This window comes from Lissotriton vulgaris, chromosome 4_1 (genome assembly GCF_964263255.1).
Source record: "Lissotriton vulgaris chromosome 4_1, aLisVul1.2, whole genome shotgun sequence".
Taxonomy (NCBI): domain Eukaryota; kingdom Metazoa; phylum Chordata; class Amphibia; order Caudata; family Salamandridae; genus Lissotriton; species Lissotriton vulgaris.
This window is the reverse complement of record NC_141691.1, coordinates 22,560,605-22,586,628: the sequence shown is the minus strand read 5'-3', so window position 1 is coordinate 22,586,628 and position 26,024 is coordinate 22,560,605. Positions and strand designations below refer to the sequence as shown.

At 44.4% G+C, this 26,024-nt stretch overlaps 1 protein-coding gene across 1 annotated transcript in view; it reads right to left on the bottom strand.

The window, feature by feature from the left end:
• Positions 1-4,035: 4,035 nt before the first annotated feature.
• The window catches only part of LOC147718254 (nicotinamide N-methyltransferase-like), a 179,850-nt gene continuing 157,861 nt past the window's right edge, over positions 4,036-26,024 (bottom strand). Inside the window, exon 3 of the mRNA XM_086966661.1 lies at positions 4,036-4,847. Coding sequence (XP_086822787.1) covers positions 4,391-4,847 — 457 coding nt within the window. The 3' untranslated portion in view covers positions 4,036-4,390. The remainder of the gene's footprint in view (positions 4,848-26,024) is intronic.

Below are 26,024 nucleotides of genomic sequence, written 5' to 3'. Positions count from 1 at the left end.
TAGCCATACCAATGCCCTCAAACCCATCCTGCACCAGCCCATAAAGGAAGAACAAGAATGAAATCTGCCTCACAATAAGGTCATTGCACTCTCTACAATAAACTAATAGTTTTGCTCTCCGAGAAGCTGATTGTTCGCTTCAAGGAACCCTATTACCTAACCTATCCGGACTTAATCTCTGGAGACCGATCCCTTCTATTGTGTCCTACCGTTTCATTGAAACTATGGGCTTCACTGACAACACTCAACTGTCTCAATATTGACTTACCCATTCCCACAATATTCTGTGGACTTTGAACATTTTGTACTGTAACAGTGGGTCCCGGTTCAAGATGTTTCACCACAGGGAGCAGAGACGGTTATAATATGTGGAGAAGAAGCAGGAACTTTTTACTAGTTATAGGAGTTAAACGGTAAGTGAGGCTTAACCTGTCAACCTGCTCTGACACGCCTGATGGACCAGACTGCTCCTCATAATGATCCAGACCAGCAGGAATAATGTCTCCACTGAAGGATTGTGCCGAAGTTGGGATATTTTGAGCAGAGATTTAAACTTCAAGTATGACTGATTCGTATAATGTAAAGAAGAAGAAGTACTATCACTTCTTGAATATTGATTGATTCAAGCACATTTATCATTCTGACCCTTAGTTTTGAATGTGTTTGTATCTCTAGTGATATTGCAAACTCATTTATGCTTTCCTAATGAAGAAATTAATAAAACATATTTTCCACCTTAGATAAATACCTATTTTGTGTGAGAGACGAGGTTCTCAAACACAAACATTATATAAATACCATGAAGTAAGAGGCAATGAATAGATCAGATTAATTTTTTTGTGAGTGACACATTACTCCTTCTTTTAAATCAATATGTTGGACACCTAGATTTTGCTATTGTTCTCAAATAAAACTGTGTTTATTTAATATAATTATAAAAATGGCAGCTGCACGTTGACCAAACTACACACACCAACCTTTGCAAAATGTATCCTTAGTTATATTACTTACTTGAACAAAATAACTGATGTGACTAAATTGTCATTTAGAATGTGAATTTTTAATGCAAGTAACCTTCAGAGTGATTAAACATGCATCTTTCCCATTGCAATCTTACTCCACATTTTCATAATAATGACATGAAGCATTATCTTGAAAGGCTACAGACAACTTGAGAATTCATCAGTATGTGTATTAACCTATAAACACCATGGATAACTGATTACTTATAACTAAAATTGAGAGTCAGAGACAACAGGCTAAATTAACATATTGTTCAGTATAGTTTTATAGATAGGGACAGTGCATGTATGGCCCTGGTGTTAGTGGCAAATTTAGCATAATCCGGTTTAGAAAACCATACAAGCACTTTAACTAGCATGTTGAATTGTGGGAGATGTACTCAATTACCTCTAATGCTGTTGAAGTAGTTTTGGAACATAAGTTAGAGAGACCAATAATATATAGGGAGCTATCTTTGATATTACATTACATGCTAGTCAGGAAAAAAATGCTTTCATTTTTAAACAGAACCATAAAGACTGACATACAACTTGTGTTAAGTTAACAATAATAAAGATGCTGGGAAGACAAACAAAATTACGGTGCTTGTTAGCAGAGAAGAGCAAATATAAATGCGTATACGTGGTTGTATAACTTAGTTAGTGAGAAGGAAGAGATGATATACAGAATAACAAACAAGATTGATAATGATATTACAATTCACTGTGCGTTTCTTTAGGTTAAAATGTATCTTAAGCAATTAATCAGGGGAATTGTAAGCCTGCTACTCACCCATGAGGTTCCTAAGCCACTGAGGGAGTGGGGTGTCTGCAGATCTGTTAGCCAAAGAGCCAGGTCTTGAGGGCCTTCCTGAAGGTGTTGCGTGCTTATCTAGGATCCTGATCGATACTGTGACCTTATGCCCCTATTCGGCTATAAATCCATTTATTCCCTATATTGGCATAACCGTTCAAGTGCAATATTCAGAAACTCATCTCTGGCCTCACACGAACAGAGCCACATTCCAGAATAGCTTTCTCTGCCACTTCCTTTGCAACCAATTAGTGCAATGACAGAGCAGAAGTCACTATCTGAGATTCCTAGATTAACACTCTGAGTTCTTCAACAAGATAAAAACTCAGCAAACCTGGAATTCCCCGCTTGCTGTGTTTTGATTAGTAGTAGAACTCTAATGAGCACTGATAGACGATCACTTCCTAGTGACATCTTTATTGACGTCTTATGTCCAGCAAACTTACGTCAACCAAGGCACCTTTCAGGTATAAATACTACCAACGTGGCCTTAAGCAAGTCCCCTGTTGCCCGTCTATTGTTTCACACGACCCTAGAGATTGACTCTTGATCTGAGGAGCAAAGTTGTCATGTTGCACGGTTGTTGGAAAACTGAATCCCTTCTTGTCTGTGCCAGGCAAGCTGATCACTTCCTATTTCAGCCAAGAAAGTTTCCAGTGATCTCTGAGCTAGTTGGTAACAAACCCAATTAAGTTTAGCATAGTCAGTAGAGGCCTGGAAGATCCGCACTTCTACGTCGATACTACTGTTTATGTTATTCCAATGCGCAGGGCCTATTGGGAAAATAGGAACTACGCTACAAAGGTGTTCAGGGAGGGGGTACGTCTGATGTCTGCCAGTAGTTTGTTCCAGGTTTTGGCTGCAATGTGGGAGAAGAATCTTCTGCATGCTTTGGCTCTGTGGATGCATGAGTTCTCAGCAGGTGCGGTGTTGGAAGATCGGAGGTTCCTTTTTTGGTATGTGGAAGTTGATTCTGCTATTGCGGTATTTGGGTCCATTGTTGTGTAGGAATTTGTAGGCATGAGTAAGGATTTTGAAGATTACTCTTTTCTCCACGGGGAGCAAATGGAGTCTTCATAGGTGCTGGCTGTTATGTTCATGCTGGGGGATGCAGAGGACGGGTCCGGCGGCGTTGTTCTGTATTGTCTACAGTTTGCTTGTTGATGCTGATGTAGAGCGCATTTACATAGTCCAGTCTGCTGGGGATGAGTGTGTGGGTGACTGTCTTCCTTGACTCTGGGAGAGATCCATTTGAAGTCTTGGGGAGGATGCAGTGGACATTTAATGGAGAGTGATGAGTTGAGTATGATGCTGAGGTTTTTGGTGTGGTCTGAGTGGGTAGGTGGGCTTCCGAGGGCAGTCGGCCACCAGGCAAGGGCTACCAGGTGAGGGGTGGCTTCAAGGATGAGGACTTTTGTCTTCTCTGCATTGAGCTTCAGGCAGCTGTTGGTCTTCCAGGTTGCAACATCTTGCATTCCTTTCTGGAAGTTTGTCGGTGGTGGGGTCTTTGATGAGGTAGAGGATGAGCTGGGTGCCATTGGTGTAGGATACGATGTTGAGGCCATTTTGTTGTACAATGGCTGCGAGGGGGGCAGTGTAGATGTTATTGTTAAAAAATAAAAACATGGAAACTATAAATACATTAAAAAGTACAAACATATGAGGTCACTGTTGCTAAATGAAGTACATACATTTTACTTACCAATCTCAAATTGACCAGGGATTCCTGCAAAACCTTCAGTGTGCAAGATTCCATACATATATTTTTTTCGCTCAGGCAAGATTTTCTTGGGAATGAGAGAAGAATCACCTCTTTCCTGGGAGTCTGATAGAATTTCGAGTCCAGGAAGTGAGTACAATGTCCCTTAGAAATTACTCCAATGCTTCCTCCTGTGAGTGCCTATTTTGAGATACATAATTTACTCTTGTGACAATTATCTGTCCAATTTGCCTTTTATGGGTAATAGTTGTACAAGGGCACTAACAACTGTAGCTCAATCCTTATTATCTAGTCCAGCATGACAGTTCATTCTGTATCTGAAATCTAAAGTTTCTTTTTCCAGACATGAGGCAAGCAAAAACATAACTTTACAAATATTTAGATTAGTGAGGTATACAAAAAAACAATAGAGAAAAAGGACAAGGCAACAGATACACAACAAGCAGAGGATTTAGAGCATTGCAGAACAAAACACACAAGATTAGAATTCTTTGAGAAAATGGAGCATTATTTTATTTTAAGATTTTAATAATCTTTACAGCTGCAAATTAAATCAAATGCATGATCAAATCAAATCAAACCATCAATCCTCCCAGCAGTTACTGACTGAGTAACAATCCATGTGACTTTTCATGTCTGACTTTTCAGTAGAGGACAAGATGATAATCATATCAGAAACTGGCAGAGCCAAGGGAAAGTGGTCCCAGCAAAAGCACAGGCCCGTGGTCAAGAAGTAAGGAAAGGCAAAGACCAGAGCATCACTGGTGTCAGCAGCAATAGGATGGGGGAAACAGAAGGGTTTTGATTCAGGGCAGAGACAACCTATTCTTTTCCTCTCTGTAGACATTATGTGTATCAATTAGGATTCATAAGTACATTTATCAGGTGATTTTTTTTAGCATGAACAAGTATGACACTACTGTAATCTGTCACATCATACAATTCATTAACTTTTCTGGGAAACACCTGCAGCTCCTTGATAACATAGTTAGCATCCCCAAGCGCTTTCCTTATAAAACTCTCATTGATACATAGATGGGGAAACTTAAAGCCCCCAACAACGTAATAAGTGGTATCGAGGCACATTATCAGGATTAAATGCCCGCCATCTTTTACCAGTGATGAGACATTTTTTAAAGCTCTGCAGAACCCATCTTTATGTGTCACGTGGGTCTCCAAACAATGAGGCAAAATCAGACAGTCAGCCTGCGGTAGGATGGTGGGAGACAACGGGTGAGTCTTGCAGGCATTGTATTTTAGAACGTACTTGATTTTCCTTTGTAACATATTTTGCTTCTCAGGCCATGCGTCCCTAAAAATAAAATACAAACTTTTTTAAATTTAAATGCATTATTTATTAAACAATGTTATTTTCTCACAAGGCATATTTTTCAAAACTGGTTATATATAGTGTGGATTTACAATTATACCTCCATGCCCACTTTGATACTGTGGTATGTTGTGCTGAGGATGTAAAGTAAGTGTTTCCAGCTTTTGGAAAAAAATCTTCAAAATATTGGAAAATAGAAAACGCCTGTGAGAGGTTCTTTCCCTATAGTGAATGTGGCTCTAACCAATATGGGATTTGTATGATATAGACATCAAACAATATTGTGACTTGTCCAATCTTTATAGCATGTGCTCCATCACGACACATGCATCATATACATGTGTACACACACAAATGCTTATGAATGATGTTTGTGTTTTACTGATACATTATTTTCTAGGCTTAGCAAAATATCAGTGTATAACTGCATTACTGCCCTTCTGCACCTCATTCTTTATATTGTAGTTTTAACCCAGGACACCACATCTGCTTGTTATGCCTATATATTTCTCACTTTCCTTTAAAAAGATTGAAGATCCTCAACAGATCCTCAGTCACCACCTTAAGAACTGCCACTTCCCTCTCCTGATCACAGTAATCATATGGCCGAGATACCCGCCACCCCCTCTCAACACAATCCCCAAAAGGAGGGAAACTGGAAACAGTTCTTGAAGTTTTTGGAAGTGGGATGGAGTGACCATCCCGGCCGTATTTATTAAAACAAAATTAAAAACATTAAACGTTTCATGTTATGTACAATTTCATTACCACATTGCGATGTTTGGCTAACCTTAACAGATTCTCTAATACAGAGGTTCTCCTAGCCGAACTAGCATCCTACAAAACATTTTCTTGACATATTGAAATTGTACATCCTAACGTTTAAGGGCCAACGGCAAGGTCATAACCGGTGTCAAGATCCCTAACCAGACTTACCCCTCCCACTTGGGAGGGGCGACAGCACGGAGGCGTACCTCAAGTGCAACTACTACCAATTTCCCTTGACTTGACGGGGGCACCTAAAAACTCGACGCCAGTTAAAGGTCGTTCGAATACTCGTGTGAGGTATCTAGAAGGTATCGTAGACCTTATCCCAACCCCACACAACTTACCGCATCTGCCGTCGCAGATGTCACTGGCCCCGGGAAATTCCCCAGGAGGGGGCTGTAACCCCTCCTACAAAGGAAGGGGCCTTGACCGCCTTTCCTTTACTTCCGGCGACCCATCCTTAGAAGGGACCGCCTCCCCATTGAGGGGCCAATGGCCACCTCTCCCGAGCGCTCCCATCCGTGTTGGGTGACGCCCACTCATAGGGATCTACTAATTAGTGCTCACCGATCATGACCTTACCGCCACAGGCCGGATAGTTGACCGGCTATCCGGACCCCCCACAACTCCTACCTAAAGGTCATGTTTCAACGTTTTTAACCATGCTAAGAAGTCTCCTATGAGTAACTCATTTCCCACCCGAGACAAATGCACACCATCCCCTAAATACATACTGTCATCATTAATACAACCATGCGAGATAGAATGCAATGTCTTGGAACGGAACAACCTACTCACTTTGTTATTAAGTTTTCTAACAGAATGGTTCAAAGCAGGAATCGAAACAGCCCCCCGCCACACTTTTCGTGGGATCATATGAGACCATGCAATTATGCACCCCGGAACTTTCCTCGCCAACCAACTTACAGTGGAAAGCATTGCCTCTAGGAGAAGTCGTCTACCGGAGGTGACCAAATCATTGCCCCCTAAATGTACTATGACTATAGACGGCGGTGACCTCGTCCGCCCTAACAAACCCTCAAAGAATGCCTGAAACTGGTCAATACAGAGACCGCCCCTTCCGTAGAAGGACACCCTGTACCCGTATTCCCCAGCTACGTGAATCATGTCACCTGCTTCGAATACGTCCGCGGCACGCCTCACGTATGAGTGGCCCACGACCCACACCTCTTTTCTCACAGCCGGTGATGTCTGACCGCTGGCCTGGTGTTGGGTCGACTGCATAGTCCGCCCCGCCTCGTAGGCTTGCGCAACTGAAAACCAAACAAAAGACAAGAAGCGTGAGTACATTATTACAGCTTCACAACATGTGCAACCGCACATATCTCTTATAACAATTGGAGGACCAACGCCCCACTCGTTTTACTTGTTCCACATTAAGACCCCTGGCTGTAGCTTCAGTGGCAGCCCCTATCCGAAAGGAATGGGTCCCAAACTCGCCCGGGTCCAAGCCCGCTGCGGTAATTGACATCGCAAGCACCCGCTGAAACTGAAATTTCGTCAGTGGGGTGGCGTCCGCGTGTCTCAACAATGTCCCTCCCCACGATGCCACCCTTCGTGCTAGGTAGTCTTCTAAACACTTTACCGGACACATGGAGGACCCTGGAATCCTGCGAATGACTATGCAGTCACCTATCCTACCTTGATCGGTCTTGGACCTGACAACGGATACAGTCATCGTCTCACCCCTGATCTGAACGTGTTCCCGGCACAAACCCCCCACCACATCCCGTTTGCTCCTTGCCACCAGCTCACTTATCCTCATCGCCCCGTGAAATGCAAGCGTAAAAGCAGCTCGGAACAAAAAGGCCTCGTACTGAGACGAGCATGTGGCGGGGAGTGTGGCCAGTAACTGGGACAACCTATCCAGACCTATCGGGCGCCTCTCATCTACTCTGCGACCCTCAAGGCGTTGCCACCCACGCAGCGCTTTCTGTACCACAAAAGACGCTGTCGGGTCCTGGATATTATGAGCCCTGGCAACAAAGGAAATGGCAGCACGATGCCTCTGGGCTGTAGCCACCGACTTCCCAGCCCTACGCAAGGACATCAGAAAATGTACTACCCAATCCTCATGCCCCCAAAGCCCCTCTCTCTCAGTCCCCAAAAAGGCTAAATAGGCCCGAAACGCCCCTTCATATGCCTTCCTCGTCCTTGGTGCTAGACTCTCTCCCACGAGGTGACGAAGTTCGGGGCACCGAGAGACCAGAGAGCTTCGGGAAAGGGTGCCGGCTCTGGGTCCGCTGAGGGAAGGAAACCCGAGAAAGCCTGCATTTGAAAACGAGACAGTGCATCAGCCGCCTGATTCATCACCCCTGGGACATGTTTTGCTCTGAATACCACGTTCAGTTGCATACACAGTAAGACAATTTCTTTGAGCAGCCTTAAAATCATTTTACAACGTTGAGGTTCCGTGACGGTTCCGTGACAACTTGAACCCGTGTTTTCAAGTTTGTCGGAAATACATAAAAATGATATCAGTGAACCGCAAATGATCCATTTAGTATATCCTAGTGTTTTCGCTACGCTACGAGCAAGAGCACTCCTTCCACCGACACATTTCTGATATACACACGGCATCCATCTTAGTCGTGGCCGCCATTTTGTGGTTCTTTGCCCTCACATATGCAATAGCCTCTGATCATTTCATTCACTCCACTTTGATTAAGGACACGTAGCTTTAGCCGGAGATTCACCTCTTACGTGACACGTGCACCTTAAACCAGATCACGCTGTAGCTGCATGACTCGACAAAAGCTGCCTCCTCTGCCCGAGGCCAGTCCTGCCAAACTGGTCTTCGTGTCCATTGTACCTGATCATGATTAGGCGGCCGAAGCCGGTAGCCTTGCCCATTTACAACCCACAAACATCTCTTATCCCGCTTTTCTATCTTCTGCACCTGGCTCTGCTCCTTTCCTTCTGGGCCTTTATTAGGGGGAGGTAACGAACTTTACGATGAGGCGGTCCGGCTCTTGAATACAATATTGACAAAGGATTGTGATGGACTGGTGGGAACCACTCTTCGTGATGTTTGGTATCAGATATTATCGACAGTTCCTGTGTAACGCCAAATATTTATTGTTTAGAGACACAAAAGGTTTGGGAATGTACCGACATGTGAAATATTTGCCTAGAGCACAATTTTTGGTATATAAGGAGCAACCCACTTTGTGCAAATCGAACAGGCTCCTGGTTACTGCCCGTGTGTAGTATCTATGACTTCTGTGTCCCTGCAGTAATAAAACCTTTGGTCTTTGACGCCACCATCGAGAAGCCCGTGTTTCTGTTCATTTGTGCACCAAGGCAGGTGGGACTCCGGGGTCTTTGGGTGTTGTACCCTGACACCTCTGGACGGAACCAAAAAGTCCAGAACTCCAATTGGCGCCCAACGTGGGGCGACGTCATTCGGTACCGGTCCAAAAGCCTGAAGAGTTCGAGAAGCTTTGTGTGAAGATTCCTGAGGGAGGCGCCCCACTTCATCGATCCCGGCATATCGCAAAAGTGGCCCTGAAGTTCTCTTCCACGAGGATTCCCGTTCAGGACGGCTGCAGTGGGCCGTTGCCTTGACCGTCGCCCTGTCTTGGACCCGAAGTGGTGCAGTCCTTAGTACGGCGAAACGTGACGGGTTTCTCCTTGGTGACGTCTTCAGTGACTCAGTTAAGTATTTAGTGATAGCTAGCTGGTTAGTTACTTTTGTGAGGATTGTTAAAAATCCTTGATCGGTTCTTGGTTTGGTTTGGTTTTGTAAGATTATCTTTGGTTGTTCTAGTTACGATAATCTATTTGGTTTAGTTTTGGGTATCGATACATCAGTTCGTTTTTGGTAGGCCTAAGTTCTTGGTTCAAGTGCACAAATTTGTTTCGTGTTTGTTTGTTTTGTGTTCCGGACTGAAAATGGTAAGTCGGAAAATGTTGTCTTGTTTTAGTTGCAACAGTGACTCACAATTAGAGGACTCTTGTCTGGTTCCTCCGATTGGGACTCCTCTATATGATTTATACTGTAAGTATGGTGTGGGTCCTATAACTTATAATGAGATATGGGTCCGTTATTGTAAGAAGGATGGTGTCCTTAGTTGGCCACTGCATGGTAGTTTTGAACAAGAGATTCTCGACAACTTAGAAGCGAAATTGTTTAGGAAGAAAGCCCGGCCGGCAATGTTTGACTCTTTTCGTTATTGGCGGAAAGAATCCAAACAGAGAGAAATGAAAAGGTTGAAGAAAGAGCAAAAAGAACAAGAAGAGTTAACTCTAGAGCAAGCGACTAAACAGTTGCAGGCTAACGAGTGTGAAAAGGCCATAGATGTAGCCATTAGAGAGCATAACTTAGCGATTGACAAGTGCTATCCTGCCTTGCCATCGAAAATGGCTAAGACACTGGAGGATTCCGAAAACGATCCTCTGCTATCTTATCTGTTACGGTCACCTCCACCGTATGCACAAGGTGCTACGGCTCCACTCATCCCGAATGTTCAATTGCCGGTTGCTGGACAACCTGGTGTTCCTGTTCCTGTTCCTCAGAATCAAGTTCCTATACTTCCTGTGGTAAATGTACATGTTCCTACAGCTCCTCCTCTTCCCGCACTGCCAGCTCCTATACCTACCACTGTACCTACTGGTCCTCAAACTATTTTTCTCGATACTCCTACTGTTTCGTCATCTATTCCTACCTCTACTGCATTCTCTATGTCTGCGAGTGTACTAACTCCACTTTCTGTTCGTCGAAGAATCACTGATTCTGTTACTAATATGCTGTCTCCTATATATAAAACCTTGATTAAGACTCCTACTCCTGACTCTGTTCAGAGACGGAGTCAGCTTCCAAGTACTGAGGAACGGGGAGTTTTAGACTCCATGGCTCTCAGATGGATTACGAAAGTTAGAAGATATAGTACGAGAGATGTGTTAGAGACATTTATGCAATGGGGAGAGCCAACGCAACGGTACGTCTTTGATGAGATGTGCTCGTTGTTACGTGAGGAAATAGAAGAAGACGATGTCGAATCAGATTTGGAAGATTTAATTAAGGTTCAAAAAGAGTTTGCGGCAGGAATGATAGTGGGTGATAAAATACAGGAAGCGATGGAACTTATTTTGAGTTTTAGGAATGATCCATCTCTTCGTTCACCGAGAGATTTAGAAAAAGGTAAAGTGAAGCCAAGTCGCCAATATCCTATGAGGGAGGTTCCTCCAATTTGGCGCGAAGCTGTGCAAGCTGATCAAAATGCAGGTATTGCAGCTGCTCCAGCACAGTTCCAAAGAGTATGGATACATATTCCATGGAAGCGAGCAGAAGTGTTAGCAGTGAAACAGGCTTTGCCAGATCCACGTAAGAATCCAGCCGGATATTACAAGGAATTGACACAGACAGTTGAGGCTTGTATAATGAACTTAGCCGACATTGATATGTTGTTTGGTAATGTAGTTCCGCAACCAGTGTGGGCTAAAATTCGTAGAGAGGATCATCAGGCTGCTTTAGGTGGTGATTGGGCAGCTATCACTGCAGCAGATGCTCAACAAATAGGTGGTGCGAAACCCGAACCTTTGATTGCTAATCTGCCAGGTAGAATAATTGATTTAATGAAGACTCTGATGCCAGCATTGCGTGTTAATTGGGACAAGTTGTCAGCGTGTAGACAGAAGAAAGACGAAAGTGTCTCCGACTTCTTCACGAGGTTCGAAGAGACTTTTGTAGATCATAGTGGTCAGGATATGAGCACAGAAGGAGGACAGAGACTCTTTGTCGATAAATTTGTGCATAATTTGTTACCTGAATTATGCAATAAATTGAAAGACTCAGAAAGTGCGTGGGCTGTATCTACGACAGCGCAAATACTTGCGACTGCACAGTACTACGAAAATAGGGATAAAGAGGAAAAGGAGAAATCAGAGAAGAAAACGAAAGATTTAAAAACTAAAGTTCTTTTACAGCAGGCGTATCCGCCTCGTACGAATAAGACTAATACACAGCAAAACTCATATCAAAGGACAGATTATAATACATCAAGGCCTCAATATCAGTGGAATCAGTGCGCGTACTGTAAGAAAGAGGGTCACTATAAAAATGAATGTCCGATCTTAGCGCAAAATAATGCAGCAGCAGCTCAGAGAGGTCGTGGTGGTTATGCGCAGAATTCTAGAGGACGAGGACGAGGTGCTATGCCTCCACAAACAAATGATCGTCCCTCCAATCACTTTGATCAACGAAATGGACAACCTGCCCAGCAAAATAGATCTCAGCAATATCTTGTTGAGGATTATTGTGAAGTTGATGAGGGATTCCAACAAAATGGGTACTAGGACAGCCATGGACAGAGAGAGGGAGTAGTATCAGTTCCAGTGGATCAGAGTGGGCCTTATGTCGCAGTAGCAACATCAGGTGTAATCGAACCGTTTCTGTTGGATACTGGTGCCGCAAAAAGTTCTATAATTCATGCGAAACTCCCTGGCGCACCTTTGTCTGGCTCAACAAATGTTTCCGTAGGTTTTTCAGGCGCCCCTGTGTACAATCCGATATCTGGTCCTTTGTCTATTTCTGTTGGACCGTGTCAATTGAAAGCACCCCTGATTTTGACGACAGGTTGTAATGAAAATCTGCTTGGTTTAGATTTGTTAAAACGACTATATGCGACATTGTACTGTTCTCCGGAAGGAGTACAGCTTACTTTGGGTAAAAGACTCACCTCTCCGATGTACTTGTCAATGGACGCACTCCCGCCGGAGCTACGTTCACTCCCTGATTCTCTTTGGGCGACTGGTCCCAATGATGTAGGTCTACTAGAAATTCCACCATATGTAGTAACTTTGAAAGCGAATGTAAAATTTCCAAGAATTCCTCAATATAAAATCTCGAATGAAGGGGAACGTGCACTTTTACTAATCGTGCAAGATTTGATTAAAAAAGGTGTGGTTGAAGAAACGCGAGGAAATGTCTGTAACAGTCCTGTATTACCGATCTTGAAACGAACTGATCCTACAAAGTCTCCAGTCTATAGGTTCGTCATAGACCTTAGAGAAGTTAATAAGATTGTAATTCCGCAGTTTCCTGTAGTGCCAGACATTACTGCCTTGTTAACATTGATTCCTGCCACAGCTACGTGGTTCTCAGTTATAGACCTCAAGAATGCATTTTTCAGCATTCCAATAGCTGAAGAAAGTAGGGATATTTTCGGCTTCTGTTTAGGAGGTCGCAGTTTCAGATTTAAACGCGCTCCACAAGGCTACTGTGAAAGTCCATCCATTTACAGTCAAGCTTTAAAAAGTCAGCTAGATTCTTTTGTCCTTCCTCCAGGTTCTGTCCTAGTACAGTACGTAGACGACCTTTTAGTGGCTGCCGATGACAAGGAAACTTGCAAAGCAGCTACAATTTCACTATTGCATCATTTGTCTAATTTGAATCATAAGGTGTCACCTTCCAAAATGCAATACTGCTGCCAAGAAGTAACCTACCTAGGTCACCTCTTATCAAAGGAGGGAAGGAAGTTGACCCCAGAAAGAATAAAAGCAATTATGCAGATGAGTGTTCCACGCACACAGAGGGAAGTACGTGCCTTTCTAGGTATTACCTCCTACTGTAGGCAGTGGATTCCAAATTTTTCTCTTTTAGCGAAACCATTGGTAGCTTTGACTGGGAAAAATGTTGCGAGTCCGGTGCCATGGTCTGATGAATGTCAAGAGAGTTTTATTGAATTACGAAAAGCACTGTGTTCAGCTCCTGTATTGGGTACACCTCATTATAGCAAGCCATTTTCGCTCTACGTTCACGAAAGAGAAGGTTGCGCGTTGAGTGTTCTGACACAGAAGTTTGGTGACAAACAACGCCCTTGTGCGTATTTCTCATCAACATTAGATCCGGTAGCTAGAGCATTGCCTAGTTGTTTGAGGGCTACAGCGGCAGCTGCAGCTTCCATTCGACAATCTGCTGGTTTGGTGATGAACAATATGCTAGTGGTCATGGTTCCTCATGCAGTGGATACACTCATGAACCGAACGAAGACACAACACCTTACTAGTGCGAGATTATCTGGTTACGAGTTGACGTTATTAGCGAGTCATATTCAGATCAAAAGATGCAATGTATTGAATCCAGCAACATTGTTGCCGACTGATCAAGAGTCGAGTGATTCTGAGCCACATGACTGTTATTTTAGAACGGAGGAAGAGACAAAAGGTCGCATCGATTTGAGGGATACTCCTCTATCCGACCCGGAGGGTACGCTGTATGTGGACGGGTCATGTTTTAAATTGGAGAATGGTGATGTAACTGCTGCCTACGCGGTAACGACTTTGAAGACGATTGTGGAGACTGCAAGAGTGAGTCAGAATTCTGCCCAAGCTGCAGAATTAATAGCTCTTACGAGAGCGTGTGTTTTAGCTGAGGGAAAGAGAGTGAATGTGTTTACAGATAGTCAGTACGCATTTGGCGTGGCCCATAGTTTTGGCCAGTTGTGGAGAGAAAGGGGTTTCATTACGTCCCATGGGACTAAGATTCAGCATGGTCAGCTAGTTAACGACTTGTTGGAATCTCTAACCTTACCGACTGAAGTTGCGATTGTGAAGTGCAGTGCTCATAAAGCAATCACGGATGATGTTGGTCGGGGAAATGCTTTTGCTGATGAAACCGCTAAACAAACAGCTAGAGACATGATGAGTAGAATGTATGTTGCTACGTCTGCAAGATGGATTGCTGAGTCTGGAATGTGTGAGGACACAATGGAAAGTGTGAAAGAGATTCAGAAAGAAGCGACTGAGGAAGAGAAACGTGTATGGAGAGAAAGTACGGGCAAATTGGACTCGAATGGATGTTGGATCGATTTGACAGAACAGCAGCGTTGGATGTTGCCTGATGCGTATGTGCTTGCAGTAGTGACGATGGCGCATGGAGTGGCGCACATAAGTTCTAAAGGGATATGTAAGATGTTAGCTCCGGTCTGGAAGAATGAGGGAATCAGTAAGTGTGCAGAGAGAGTAGTGAAAAATTGTATGGTGTGCTTGATGCATAATCCTGGCAAGGGAACTCCAACTCCAGCTGGTCATTTTGCTCCTCCTTCCTGTCCCTTTGAAGTGATCCAGTTAGACTTCATTCACATGGAACGCTGCAACAATTTAAAATACGTCCTGGTGGTAGTTTGTGCTTTTTCCAGGTGGATAGAAGCATACCCACTAAAGGACAACACTGCTCTATCTACTGCCAAAATTCTTCTAAAAGAATTTTTCCCTAGGTACGGAATGCCACGGATTGTATGGTCAGATAACGGAAGTGAGTTTATAGGGAAAGTTATGCAGAGTGTGTGTGCTGGTCTAGGATTGAAACAAAAATTTCATAGTGCGAACCATTCCCAGTCTGCTGGTTTAGTCGAGGGTTACAATGGCACCCTCAAGCTTAAAATAGCCAAAATACAAGCATCCACAGGTTTGGCTTGGCCAGACGCACTTCCCTTGGCTTTGTTATCAACGAGAGCAACAGTGCATTCTAGAATAGGGCTTTCTCCATATGAGATTGTGTTTGGCCGCCCAGCAAATATCTGGGGTGTGCCAAGGCCTAAAAGGTTTTGCTCCATTGAATATCCTATGTTGATAGACTACCTTTACGACTTGACTACTAAATTAAGTCTTATTCATCAACAGGTTTTTGATGCACTACCAAAGCCTCCGGAGAGTCCAGGGCATCAACTGAAACCGGGTGACTTCATTGTGGTCCGGAACTTCGCGAGGACAAAGAATCTTCAGCCTCGCTACATCGGCCCCTTCCAGGTCCTGCTGACGACGAGGACAGCTGTACGTGTTGCTGGCCGCAAGCACTGGATCCACGCTTCTCACGTAAAGCGTGTTCCACTGCCGCTGCCCTACGACGACTGGGTGAAGAAGGGAATTGGTGCCTCCGAATCTGAAAGAACTCCGAAATTTGTCCCTTTCAGCGATGCCGATTTGATTACTGACACTTTGAAACTTGACTCTCCTCCTGAAAAGACTGCTTTGAACATTGAACATTTGTCTCCAGCATCAAAAGAAACTTTGCCATCTGCGAACTTAAACTCTACAACAACTGCTAGTGATACACTATTTTCCGATCAAACAGTACCAGCGAAGAAGAGATACAACCTTAGAAGCCATAAAACGGACAAATAAAGCAGGCAACTGCATATTGTGATTTTGACATATATATATATATATATATATTGAACTTTTGCTTTTCAGCCAGGAAGTTTGCTATTGTCTATTGTTTTTTTAATTGCCTTGCCGTCTGGGTAGCCGTAGGGTCGTGGCTGTGTGCCTAGTTTGAATTTGCAGGGGTCTGACACAAGGTCGATCTTTCTGTTAGTTTTGGGAACTCCCAGGGCTGACAGAGGCATTTTCATCTACGCACACATCATCAGTGGTCGCGAGCGGATTGTAGAAGATGGAACTTCCTGCGCTGCAACGAGAAAATGTGATTTATGTTCGCAGAAACAGACTAAATAGAATTCTTCACAGCAAATGTTTCTTGATGCAATGTGCCGTTACATTTTTGATTGTTTTAGCAACATTGGTGGGTGGAATTGTTTTTAGCATAAATTTGATTTTCGTGCCAGTTTCTGCAGTGCCTCCCCTTGATCCAGCTATTTCTACTGTTTCTTCTATACACTCTTTTCACTCATTTCCAGAACATGAGCAAGCCCGACGCTCAGAATTCATTAATAACACTTTTGTACAGCTCTTGCATCAACACCCACTGGTAGTTAACACTACAGACTGCTGGGTGTGTGGCTTGATACCCCACACTATGGATAAAGGTATTCCCTATTTGGTTTTGCCTTACAGCTATAATGGATCATTTCAGGCCTTCCAAACCATCTTTGCTTATGCCCTTGAAACCTATCCTCCACGTCCACCACGTTCCACTAAATATAACTCTGCCAACAAAGCCTTAGTCCAGGGAATTATTGACATGGTCAAGGACGTCAATAATACTCCATCTTACCCTAGAGACGAATTGCGAGTATATTTAAGTTGGAATCCTTCAGAGTATCGCCTTAGTTTAGGAGAAAACAAGCGTAGAAGCTCAACTCCAATCTGGGTCGTACCTCACCGAGGTCAGGTCTGTCTGCAAGGTAATGGGAGAAATCCGAGAGCTCAGCTAGGGAGAAGTGAGTGCGTAGAGACTTATGTGTTTTCGGCTAACTCCTCCCCTGCCTTCCTCACTGCTAGGGGTACCTACTTCATTTGTCGAGACAGAGCTTATACATGGTTGCCTGCCGACTTCTCAGGATCATGTTATATTGCTCGATTGTTGCCTCCAACATACACTGCTTCACCGGATTACCACAGAACAAGAGTAGCAAGAGGTGTTTTCAGCAAGGAAGATACCGCTGGCCAGGAAGCTGGAGACTTCTTCAAAGGCTTCCTTCCGTTCTGGGGGCCTATGGCCAATAGTAGAAACATACGTCAGCTAACACGGGTAGTTGAATCTACTATTACCGAAACTGCTGGTGCCCTTAGCAATCTGACAGCTGAGCTTCAGGCGGATAGGCTCATGACATTACAGAACTGTATGGTTCTAGATGTTATACTTGCAGATCGAGGTGGGGTATGCAGAATGATCCAATCGAGCTGCTGTGTCTTTATTCCTAATAATGCTCCAACAGTTTACGAGGCGATCTCTAAGTTGCACAAGATTTCGGACTCCATACATGTAGACAAGGGAAATTGGTCCTTCATGGAGTGGGTTTGGACTCTGATCTCAGCGTGGGGATGGAAGATTCTAATGGTCATTGGTGTCATCTTAGTATTCCTATTCTCATGTTGTCTGATTATCCAGTGTGGTCCTGCTCTGTGTAGTCTTTGTGCTGCAATTTGTCTCAGAAAACCACCTGCGTTTGGAGAAAAGACACGAGAAAGGATGATGATACAACAGCATGTCACTGACCTGATGAACATAGAACTAGATTCAGACATAGATTGAGTAATTGCCTATGTAAGGGCAAAAGGAGGGTCTGAGGTTCCGTGACGGTTCCGTGACAACTTGAACCCGTGTTTTCAAGTTTGTCGGAAATACATAAAAATGATATCAGTGAACCGCAAATGATCCATTTAGTATATCCTAGTGTTTTCGCTACGCTACGAGCAAGAGCACTCCTTCCACCGACACATTTCTGATATACACACGGCATCCATCTTAGTCGTGGCCGCCATTTTGTGGTTCTTTGCCCTCACATATGCAATAGCCTCTGATCATTTCATTCACTCCACTTTGATTAAGGACACGTAGCTTTAGCCGGAGATTCACCTCTTACGTGACACGTGCACCTTAAACCAGATCACGCTGTAGCTGCATGACTCGACAAAAGCTGCCTCCTCTGCCCGAGGCCAGTCCTGCCAAACTGGTCTTCGTGTCCATTGTACCTGATCATGATTAGGCGGCCGAAGCCGGTAGCCTTGCCCATTTACAACCCACAAACATCTCTTATCCCGCTTTTCTATCTTCTGCACCTGGCTCTGCTCCTTTCCTTCTGGGCCTTTATTAGGGGGAGGTAACGAACTTTACGATGAGGCGGTCCGGCTCTTGAATACAATATTGACAAAGGATTGTGATGGACTGGTGGGAACCACTCTTCGTGATGTTTGGTATCAGATATTATCGACAGTTCCTGTGTAACGCCAAATATTTATTGTTTAGAGACACAAAAGGTTTGGGAATGTACCGACATGTGAAATATTTGCCTAGAGCACAATTTTTGGTATATAAGGAGCAACCCACTTTGTGCAAATCGAACAGGCTCCTGGTTACTGCCCGTGTGTAGTATCTATGACTTCTGTGTCCCTGCAGTAATAAAACCTTTGGTCTTTGACGCCACCATCGAGAAGCCCGTGTTTCTGTTCATTTGTGCACCAAGGCAGGTGGGACTCCGGGGTCTTTGGGTGTTGTACCCTGACACCTCTGGACGGAACCAAAATGTCCAGAACTCCAACGTGCTGCCTGACTATTGATGCATTCTACAACGGTCATATTGTCAGACCAAAATATGACAGAATGATCTTTGAACCCATCGGGCCAGGTTCTGAGGGCCACCAAAATGGGAAACAGTTCAAGGAAAGCAATATTACTCGTCAGCCCCTCTTCATGCCACCATGTTGGCCACCTTTGTGCCGACCATTTTGTGCCGAAGATGGCGCCAAAGCCCATGCTTCCCGCTGAATCTGTCCATAGACCAAGCTCTTCAGAGGACATGGCTGGTTTGTTCCAGACGACTCGACCATTGAAGTCCGCCAGAAATGCTAACCAAATACGCATGTCCTGGCGGACCTCAGCCGATAGTCTCGTGCGATGATGACCCTCCTTTAGGCCAACCATCGCCTGGGCAATTGAACGGGAGAAGGGGCGGGCCATTGGGATCACCCTCAGGGCAAAATTCAACCTCCCCAACAATTGCTGCAATTGATGCAGCGTAACTTTAGATGCATTTATACACATTTGCAGGGCTGCCCTGAATTTCGACACTTTGGCAGCTGGTAAACGAAAACAACCCTCACTAGAGTCCAACTCGATCCCCAGAAACTCGAGGCAAGTCGTGGGACCCACAGTTTTACCTGGTGCCAATGGCACGCCAAATTGATCCATTAACACACAAAATTCAGTCAAGGCCCGGCCACATTCGTCATCCCCAGCGGCCCCAAGGAACAGAAAGTCATCAAGGTAATGCATTACATTTCGGAAACCCGTGTCCTTCGTGAAGACCCATTGTAGAAAACTACTGAATTTCTCGAAATATGCACAAGATATAGAGCACCCCATCGGCATACACCTATCCATGTAATACGAACCTTGAAACATGAATCCCAGAAGACGCTGGTCGTCCGGGTGTACCGGGAGCAATCAGAACGCTGGCTCGATATCTGATTTCGCCATCAGCGTCCCGGGCCCCAGGCGATTCAAAATGGCTACGGCCTCATCGAATGATGCGTACCGCACCGAACATACCTCTGGATCAATTGCATCGTTCACAGAAAGACCATGAGGAGCTGATAAATTGTGGATCAATCGAAACTCACCTGGGTCCTTCTTGGGGACCACCCCTAAAGGAGAACAGACAAAATCCTGTACCGGGGGTACACTAAACGGGCCGGCGACCCGACCTCGGATAACCTCTTTCCGGATCTTATCCTGCACTACGGTCGTATGCTGCAAGACGGAAAGTTGATTTTTGCACGTCCCGACACCCTGAAAGTCCCCCACCGGGATGCGGAAACCATATGAAAAACCGTTCCGCAGCACCCCAGCAGTAGTACGATCTGGGTATTCACTGAGCCAGGGAATCATCGCCAAGGTATCAATCGGGGTTGGTAAAGGCGCCCCTCGGACTACATTAGACCTGTTTGGCGCCTCCTCTACCCCCATTCTCACCCGTTCTGGCTCTGCACGAGGACTCAGGATGGGGTGCCCCACAACCACTACATTCGTGCTTGAACTTACAGGATCCCGAGGGCCTAGTACATTTACCTTTGTTGAAATTGAAACAGAAACCCCTCTTCCCCGTATTGCCGGCAGGTCTCGAATAATCGTCGGTACCCGTACCTGACCGAAAGGGCGTCCCCCCATATTGGCGGGAGGACTCACCAACAGTGCCCCCCACCAACGGCATTTTTAACATCCCTGACTCTTTCATTTTATCCCATGTCAAAGAATCATAACAGTCCCAGGTTAAACTTTTGTTATGCTCCATCGCCTTCCTGAAAAGGTTATCATAACAGAACCAATGGTTACCTTGGTGCGATGTCGAGTACCCCATAATTCGTGACTGATAGACTGGAAACTCAGGGAGCAATTCAGGCCTACGTTCCCCCAGAATCGACGTAAAAATTCCCCATGCATTGCCCCAGTTGCCAATATTCTCATTCACTTTAAAGGCGGCCATTTTTGCGTGCCAAACACTTGGATGCATCAGATCCTTTTGACCCTTAACAGTTTCAACCTCGTAATGATCAACAAGCAAGGAGAAAATGTTTACATATTCCCCCGCCCAAATCTTTTCCTTTATTGCCAAAGGAACATGTTGCCCCAATTTTTCTCTACGAGAGGGTGTTGACTCATCCCTCGCGATCGGCAATGGCCGCTTACCTGCACTGGACGCTGCTTCCGCCACTCGTGGCTTGTCTATCACTGCAGCCGGCGCGGGCACCTTGGCTGCATCACGTTTCTCACGCAACTGTTTCATCAGTGCTTGCGCTTCGGCAGCCGTGGCGCCCTCGCTACTGTCGCCCAACCACGCTGCTAGCTCTGCCGCCAACTCGGGAGGCATATCCTCAGTGGATGTCGGGGTGACTACGACGGGAATCGGATTCCCTTCCACCGGTACCGGGGCTGGCGCTTCGAGCGGGGCACAGGGAACCGGGACGTCTCCCGCGGCTGGCCCCCTTCTTGGCCTCTTTGGCTTCCCTCCAGCCGATGGACGCCCCGATCCCTCCTCCCCGTCTCGCCCCGCCAACCGCTTCTTTATTTCGGACATCTCCTTCATGAGGACTCGAACCATTTGGTCGGTCGTCATTCTCTTCGCGCCTTTCTTGGGCATCTTTCCAACGAAGTATCTGGAAGACAAAAGGAAAGATCAAAACGCTCAAAATTGGCTCTTCGTTCTGTCCCGAGCTCACGTGCAGCGAGGAGGTGCAGCTTCAGAGCACAAGAACAAGAGGATGTCTTCTGGTCTTGCGTCCCTTTTTATCCGTCTTCGGGGCGGGCGTACACCCGCCCCTGCCTGCCCCGAGGGCGTGGCTGGCTGCGTCAGTGTCTAGGCCAGCCCACTCTAGGGCGGGAAAGGGCGCGCCCCAGCTACGCCGCTTCGGGCATACCAGCCGAGACGCGCCTCCCGCCCAAAATGGCTTCCCGGGGGGATCGAGGCACTCGGCCATACGTTCGGGGGGACCGAGTGGTCGCCCCTTTCCAATATACAATTGTTGTGAGATCAATATATTTTCCAAACCCTTTTCTTTTGGAGTAACAGGACTCTGCCTTCCTGCTTACTGCCCAGAATGAAGAATCTCCCTTATAGAGAATTGTCCAAATGAGGTAATAACATTGTCCACATATATGCATGTATTATTTACAGTTAGGCTTTCCAGAGGAAGGAATTCCTCAGATTCTTGTCAGTTAATAACTTTGTTCCAATTTGATGAATCTCTACAAAACGTAGAAGACCAATAACTTTACTACTACAACTACAGAGGATACAAGGTGCTGTCATAATTGGTCAACCAGGTGCAAAGAAAAAAGAGGGGGCCCAAAATATGTTTTTATTTTATTGAACTTTACATAGAAATATGTATTGCAAGTAGTTAATGACATTTGAGAAAATTATTAGGTTATGGTGTGTAGATTATCCTTTCGGGTAGTAGAGGTAAGTAGGGCAAGTATTTTGAAACTCATTAGGCATTTGCACATGGAGATATCTGTGGACACAGTAATTTGTGCGACTGTTAGGGGCTTAGATTTAGGTAAGTATTAGGTTTTATCATATTTATACTTTATTTAAGTGGTAATAAGAAGGCAACAATTATATAAAGTTTCTATATATTTTTAATAATTTTTTTCCTATAAAGTACTACGTCGGAAGTACCAAAAAGCTTAAATATTCAGACAAAAATAAAAATAACTGTGTAATGCACTAACATAGTGTACTTCAATTTTCTATATATTCAGGTCTTTCAAATATGTTTTGTGCAGAGTACTGTGGAAATTTCAAGAATTCCATGCTACTTAAAAATATTTAAAAAATGTATTAAACAACACAGTACTTACTAGGAACTGGAACTATTCTCTGTTAACTAACTTAAAAAAATATATATGGAAAATATCAATACATGTCTACCTATTACCACTTTAAAAAAAGTGGTAGTAGGTAGGAAACAACAACAAAAATACTAATTCCTGATATTTGAGGGTCTAATCCAGAGTGAAGCTAAAGTATAGTAAAAAGAATATGGCTGCCTTTAATTTTGTAAAGAAAGCCATTAGCCAGCCATTTACAGGGGTGGATGGAACTTTGCCAGATTACATTGAGTTTCAAAAATGGGTGAAAATATGCATGTTACACTGTTTGTGCTGCAATTTAGAGCCAGTAGTGCAAGTAACACTGATAAATCAGTGTAAAAGGCATCACGTGGCGTGAAAGAGTGCATGGGCCATTTTAATTGATTATGCTGCCGCTTGAGTACAAAATATACTCAAACCCCTTGACACCTACTTGAAAAGCAGACTTCTGACTGCAATTGCTGGAACAGCCATGTTAGAAAATGGTGCTAGATGAAGCCAAATCTCTTGAAACCTCTGGGAACAAATTCTGCCTGTATTCTGGGTTGCAGCAAAGTTGATTTGGTGTACCCTGCACAATATTTCATAGAGAGACAGAGTTATGGGTGTATTGCCTTACCACTTCCTCAAGCATGGTGTCACCAGGGCCACTTTGATGATATTTGCCTAACAACGAAAGCCAACATGCATTATTCTGGGTTGCTTGGTAAATCTGCCTGGAGAAACACAAGGCAGTACATTGCACTGTCTTGCATTACTCCGCACACCAGATTTTACACTCATGCACAATTCCAACAATGTTTCACACTACATCTTTTTAAACTATAACTTATGACACATGCCACTCCACTTCAGTATACCATGCTCCACTGTACAGCACACCATTCCACTGTATGGTATGACCCACCACTCTATGACCATTCACTCCACTCTACACCACTCCACTCCACTCTACTCTATGCCACTTCCCTGTACAATATTCACTCCTATGCCACTGCAGTTTATGATATTCCACTCTATACTATTCCAATAAGTACTAAGCCACTGTGTACCACTCTATTATATGGTAATCCAGTGTATCCCTCTCCACGACAATCCACTGTACGTCAATCCACTGTACCCTATTTCATTGTTGTGTACGCCACTGTATGCTTTTCTACTCTATGCCAATCCACTGTACATCAATCCACTGTACGCTATTTCGTTGTTTTGTACTCCAATGTATGCTTTTCCACTCTATGCCAATCCACTGTACATCAATCCACTGTACCCTATTTCACTGTTGTGTACGCCGCTGTATGCTTTTCTACTCTATGCCACCCAGGGTATGTCACTCCACTCTACTGTACCCGATTATATTGTACATCACTGCACTCTACAGTATTCTACCTTATAGCACTCCAGTCTACTCCACTCCAAAGTATCCCCCTCTATTATACCCTTTTCCAGTGTATGCCAGTCTGCTCTGCGCCACTCCACTATATGCTATTTCACTGTGCGTCCCTCCACTCTACACAACTTCCCCAATGCTGATTTCCTCTATGGCACTCCACTATACAATAAACTACTCATTGTTCACTACTCTAGTCTACACTACTCAAGTGTATGCCACGCCACTCTACTCTACAACATGATACTCCACTCTATGACATTCCACTCTACTCTATGAAATGCCACTCAACTATAAGTCACTCCAGCCTACACCACTCCTTTATATTTTATTTAACTGTAAGCCACTCTGATGTATACCACTCGTGTCTACACCACTCCACTCTTCTGTATTGTACTGTATTCCACTTGACTCTATCCCACTTCATTCTACAACAATCTACTCAAAGCCACTCCCCTCTAAAGTACAACACTCATCACACTTCTCCCTACGCTATTCCACTCTATGCTATTCCACAGCATGTTATCCTACTCTACGCCACTTTGCATCATAACTCTCTAAGCCTCTCCAAAGTATGCCATGACACTGTACGATACAACACTCTACATCTACATATAAAACTCAATATCTGGAGTGATGTAGAGTCAGTGTATGGCACGGGGCTCTACATTACTCCAGTGTATACCAGTACAGTCTACTCAGCTCAACATCTCTGTTGTCCACTCAATTACACTCTACACCTCTCACATCTACCAAACTCTACTACACTCTAATCCACTCCAATGTACAGCACTGTACTCCAGTCTATGTAACTTTATAATCTTCTACTACTCTAACTATGTGTCACTCTTCTCCACTCTGTGACACTCTTCATAACTCCCTCTATGACACTACACCCCAATTTACACTACTCCATGACACACATCTCCAGTTAATGCCACTCCACTACTCCACTCTCTTTAACTCCCTGCCACTCGATTCCACAACACTTTATGGCATTTTCTGACTTTCTATTACATACCACACCAGACTAGTGAATGCCACAAAACTCTACTCCACTCTATGACACTTTATACCACTCTTTGCTACACCACTCGACTCCACAGCACTCTACTTTACAAATCTGCACCCCATGTTAATACACTTACTTCACTTAATGGTGTGGCACCGCGGCCAGGGTGACTGACTCCGGAATCTGGAGATCACGGTTTGATCCCCAGGGATGGCGGCAGATTAGCCCAGCACCTTGTGACTCTGGGTAATAGCCTGCTCAATCTTCCCGACGGCCCCCAGCGCCTAGAGACCCTAACGGGTGATGGTTCGCGCTTTACAAATGTTGATTATTATTATTATTATTATGTTACTCCTCTATGGTCCACTGTATGACACTTTAACCTCTGGGTCACTATACAACACTCTGTTCAATCTGCCCCTTTACACAACTGTACAACTCTGTATGCCACTGTAGAACACTATACTCCACTCTATGACAAACTACACAACTCCTTCTATGCCACTCCACCCCACTGTACTCTACTATTCTACTGTATGCCACTCCACTGTATACACTCTATGCAATCATCTCTAAAACGTTATATATCACTCCACTCTACCACACTCTATAACACTGTACTGTACCCTACTCCAATCTACAACACTCTTCTGTATGCCACTCCTGTCTCTGACACTTTCCAATAATCTATAACCTGCTAATCCACTCTGGGTACTCCACGTCAAGGTGTTCCACTCTATACCACTCCACTATACACCACTTAAATCTATACTACTCCACTTTATGCCACTCCACTCTATACCACTCTTATCTATGCTACTTTACGCCATTCCACTCTATTCAACTTCAACCCATACCACACCACTCCCCTTCATTCCACGCTATTGCACTCTATTCTACATAACAACACTCAAAACCATTTCACTCTACCACACATTACTCCTCTCTATAGTACTCCACTTTCTTACCTTTGCAATAAGGAATACAATCTACTTTCTTACCTTTACAATACACACTTGGGGACACAGAAGTAAATGGGTGATGTCTGTTTTTTTGGTGACATGGCAGTACTCAGGCAAGCAAAGGTTTGTTAGAAAGTCAACAACTGGGCACTCACCAAAGATCAGAACACCGGATCTGTGAAGTATGATGGGTAAGTATGTGTAAGGAAAATGTGAAAAGGCAGGAAGG